Source organism: Hermetia illucens, chromosome 6, assembly GCF_905115235.1.
Source record: "Hermetia illucens chromosome 6, iHerIll2.2.curated.20191125, whole genome shotgun sequence".
NCBI lineage: Eukaryota > Metazoa > Arthropoda > Insecta > Diptera > Stratiomyidae > Hermetia > Hermetia illucens.
Window position 1 is genome coordinate 53834429 of NC_051854.1, and position 4989 is coordinate 53839417.

Sequence of the window (4989 nt, forward strand, 5' to 3'; positions counted from 1 at the left end):
ACCTAGATGAAGTGTGATCGACGTAATCTAAAATTTACCGCAATGTCGCCCGCTATAGTTCTAAGTGTTGGGCGACTATAAAAGACAATGAACGGTGTCTTACGGTAATGGAGACGAAAATGTTACGTTGGCATCTTCGATGGTATGGTCACGTAATTCGCACTAACGAGAGTTCACTGGCCAAAATTGATCTGAACATCGAAGTCGATGGTAAACGATCAAAAGGCAGGCCTTAACAACGGTGGCTTGATACGTTGGATGGTGCCTTGCGATTACATTCAGATTCGCATGAGCACGGGACAAAGGCTAAAGAAAAAGAAGAACCCCTGCCGGTCAAGCTGGCAGATCTTCGTCAATTTAAAATGAAACCTCCACAACATTTGTATACAATCGATTATATATTTCTTAGTCCAAACATCTGCTATACTCAAGATTTCCCAAAACCCCCCATTAAATTACTTAAGCCCCCAGCCGCTCCTTGCTGCAGCTGCCGCATCATGCTCTGCAGACCGGACATACCGCCCATCTGAAACGAAATCGCTTTTAGTATCGACGCCTAGCCTATGACACCCGCTTCCAACTTTACCTGTTGTAACATTCGTGGATCGATCATCTTCGCCATTTGTTGATTGAGTTTTGCCATCTGTGTCGGGTTCACGTTCTTCGCCATATCGCCTGCCTTGAAGAGACCTTTCACGCCGCCCATCTTCTTCACAACAGCCGCAAACTTCGTATAGTGTGAAATTAGTTCTTTGACTTCACGTTCTGTCACGCCCGAGCCTTGCGCCACCCGGATCACCCGAGTCGGCTGCTTGCTAAATAGTTTCGCTCCGTCTCGACTATCCAGTTCGCTGTCACACATACTGTCCATCATCGTCATCAGTCGCTTGATTCGTGCCATCGACTCTTGTTCGCCGCCTTTGGTCATGAAGTCTTGTGAGAAGCCCGGGATCATGCCCTACAATGAAATGAAAGTCAATTAACTGGAATGGCGAAACTCAGAAGGGAGCAAAAGCTCACCATAATCTGCGAGAATGGTCCCATTTTCATAATATTTTGGAATTGTTCGTACATATCACGAATTGTGAATTGACCGTGTTTGATCTTCTCGATCAGATCCTCGTTGTCGTCTAGCTTCAGTTCGTTTACTTTGTCAATCAACCCCTCGATGTCCCCCATGCCCAGTAATTTGCTCACGAATGGCTTCGTTTTGAAAGGCTCGAGGTCGTCGATGTGTTCTCCGGTTCCGATGAAGATGATCGGGGAACTGGTCGCGGCAACTCTAAAGGTAAACGGAGATCACAAACTGATCAACGGCAGAGTTTTCCTCTACTTACGCTGATAGAGCGCCACCACCCTTAGCGTGGCCGTCCAACTTGGTGATGATCACGGATCCGATGTCGACTTTCTCTTTGAAAGCACGCGCCTGAGCCTCGCAAGCCTGTCCGATCGTGGCGTCCATCACGAAAATGATATTGTCGGGTTTCTGAAATGAAAACAGGAATGAGTGCGGTGACTATTGCTGAGGAGCTGCGGTAGATGAACGGGGCTTACGATAGCATTTGCGACCGCCAACATCTCCTCGAACAGCGACTCCTCCTGCTTGTGCCGACCGCTCGTGTCCACGATGATCATCTCGAAGCCCTCCTTCTTGAACATCTCCACACCGTCCTGCGCAATTATCACGGGGTCAACTTCCGTGTAGCTTCCGTAGAAGGGGATCCTGGCCTTCGTGGCGTTTTGCTTGATCTGATCGTAGGCACCAGCACGGAAGGTATCCGCGCACACAAGGCATGACTTCCAATTTTTCTTCTGGTAGTGGTAGGCCAGCTTCGTGCAAGTGGTCGTCTTCCCTGATCCTTGCAGACCGACAAACATGATAATATTCGGACGTCCTTTCACTGGTTGGTATGGCTTGACGCTGGGATCTACGAGCTGAGATGGAAAATTCGAAACTGAAACAGTTCGGATGCTGCCTGCCACGTATACAAACCTTAATTAATTCCTTGTAAACTGCGGATTGGATCATTCGTCGCTTGTTCAGGCCGCCAGCCATCTCGTCGAAGTCGATCACGGCCCGGACATTTTCCCGCAATTGCTTGACCAATCGGATGTTGACATCAGCCTCGAGCAGCGCCGCGCATATCTCCTTAAGCATAGAATTCAAAACCTGCGAAAACAGACATGATTTCAGAAGAGCAAAGCGAAAAACTCGGAATTTCAAATTAGAAAGCGCCTTCACCTCCTCATTGATGACAGTCGCCTTGCTCAGCGAGTGGAGGGCCGTCGTGATTTTACGGCCTAAATCTGCTAAAACCATGTTGGCGGGTAATTCTAAAACGTGTCAGCGTTGAATCTACAATATTTGTTTCGAATTTCGTTGCGGCGAATGAAATGAAAAGTATTTTCGCGAAATACGAGGAAGGTGCACACGTCGATTGTGGATTGACAAGTCTGCAACGATGGCTTTGACGTTTTTAGATATATCATTTGTGATTGGATAAATGTTGTCAATTGCTTGGCGACATCTGTTGAGATCTTTGGTTGTGGTGAAAACAACATCCATAATTTTGAAATAATTCACCACGGAAGTTAATTGTTTCCCGACACCACACTAAATCCTGATTTTCCAATGAAACAAATACTTTTCAGTAATATAGGCATTCAACTGAAATAAATGAAATAGAATCCCACCCCGAATTAAAAATTTCTTTTCTCCGATTCTAAGAGCACGACTAATTGCCAATATGGTGAAAACCTGAGCATTTCCTGTCCAAGGATTATTCTAATATCTTTTTTTGAGAATTAAGGGGTCCTAAGTCCGCATCGACTTAATGCTGACCGGACCAAATGGGGAGCAACTTACTCCCTTTTTTTGGTCCACGGACCCCTCGTCAGGCGAAACTTTACAAAAATGTCAGGCGATTACGGCTTTACGGTTTCTTACCAGAGGCAAATCGTCAGATGTTGCCTCACCTCTGCGCTGGGAGCAGCGTGACCGAAGCGTGTTTGTAAAACAAAACCTTATTAAAATCGGTTTACTGTCTGTCTGTCCGTCACACGCATTTTTCTCGGAGACGGTTATAGCGATTGACGCCAAATTTGGTAGAAAGGTGGGAACTGTGAACGCTCACGCATATAGTGAGTTACATCCTCTTACGACGAATTTAAGGGGGGGTCCCCATACATGCAAAAGAGGGGCGTAAATTTTTTTTTCATAAAATATAGTCATGTGGGGTATCAAATTAGTACTTTTCGAAGCCGGTATTAGTTTTGACTTTTGCTGAAAAGGTGGGGAGTGCGGGGGGTTGAAAGTGGTCATTTTTTTAACGAACCCATTCTCAGAAACTACCCAACCGAAAAATCTGGAAAAAATCAGGGGGCTGCCACTATATGGTGCCTAGGCTCCGAAATACCCTCCATATCGAGACCTGTTCAAATAAAGTTAATAATAGTATATTACTATAATTTTTAGTAATTGACAGGAGAACCCCCCTTAAATTCACCCTAGGATCACAAAATTTTGCAGCAATGTAGGCTACAATATAGATCATGATTCTGCCAAATTTGGTGAAAATCGCACTATTACTAACAAAGTTATACTAGGTCAAATCTGCGCTCCTCTGCAAATTCAAGACTATAAATGTCAACATCACTTGAAAGTGGCTACTTTCACATAATATATGCATATTTTACGTGCTACATGCTAATGGGACAAATACACACCCAAATCTCTTTATAAAAGAAATACACAAAACCTTTCATACCTGAAGCGTCTAGCTTCCGGTTTCCCGACTTGTTTTAAGAATAGTTAAGAAATTAAGAGAAAAGGATGGTTTCTACACGAAAGCTGACAAAGGAAATGCGGTTGTAATAATAAATAAGAACGAATACAACAGTGCCCTAGAAGAAAAACTGAAAATGGGAATTTTTTCAAGTTGAGAGACAATCCCCTCCCCGAATCCATAAAAACGGTAGAAAAGGCGCTCAACGAAAGTAGGAAAATACTAGGAAACATTGCAGACTTAAGGATGCCAAACCCGTCTTTACCGAGAATGAGGATCCAGCCAAAAATTCACAAGCAAGGTAATGAGACACGAGAGATCATAGCGGACACCAACTCTCCAACCTATAAAATCGCAAAGTGGCTTATGAAAGAAATAAGCACCATCGGAAATTATCACAGCAAATATTCAGTAAAAAACAGCATGGAGCTAGTAGAGAAACTTGTTGCACACAAAAACCTGGAGGAAAGCGATTGTCGGGTATCATTTGATAATAAAAGCCTTATATCCGAGCATACCAACCAAAGAAGCCATTTGGAAACTCGAGGATTGGCTAACGGAACAATGCGTGAAAATAAACAAGAGGAAAAAGGCGAAAGTCTACACACAATTAGCAGCTCTTTGCATGAATGAGAACTACTTTGTCTGCAGAGACCAATTCTACGAAACCACCTCAGGAATTGCAATAGGGAACCCGTTATCCTCCTTGATAAGCGAAATCTTCATGAAAAGCATAGAAGAAGAAATTGAAAAAAGGGGCATCATGCCAAAATTTTGGGAACGTTGCGTAGACGACATATTGGTTGTAATCCCAAATGAAGATATCAAGAAAACACTGGCACCAATAAATAACATACACCGCAACATAACTTTCACAATGGGAAAGGAAGATGACCTAGCAATAATAAGAAACAACAATAAACTCGAGTTTGACATATACACAAAGAAAACTCACACACAGCGAACTTGGTATGGTTCAATCGAAACACACATATGGGAAAATGGCGGCTTACTACAGTATGATACATCGGTTGCTAGTGACACCATTGACAGAATAGCGATTCAAAAAAGAAATAACTTATATAAAAGACACAGCGGTGAAAAATGGATATAGTAGGGGGGAAGTAGACAGAATATTACGTAAAAAGCAAAATAGAATAAATAGGGACCAACTCACAACACTTTACAAACAATAAAAAAGGGA

At 43.4% G+C, this 4989-nt stretch overlaps 1 protein-coding gene across 1 annotated transcript; it reads right to left on the minus strand.

Annotated features, from left to right (window-relative positions):
- Positions 1-378: 378 nt before the first annotated feature.
- Positions 379-2479, minus strand: LOC119659945 (signal recognition particle 54 kDa protein). The gene is made up of 7 exons (XM_038068290.1): positions 2243-2479; positions 1994-2170; positions 1555-1935; positions 1338-1486; positions 1021-1282; positions 587-958; positions 379-526 (listed from the first exon to the last, which is right to left on the minus strand). The coding sequence occupies exons 1-7, from the start codon at positions 2318-2320 to the stop codon at positions 428-430; spliced, it is 1518 nt and encodes a 505-aa protein (XP_037924218.1). The 5' UTR covers positions 2321-2479; the 3' UTR covers positions 379-427.
- Between the last annotated feature and the right edge of the window lie 2510 nt (positions 2480-4989).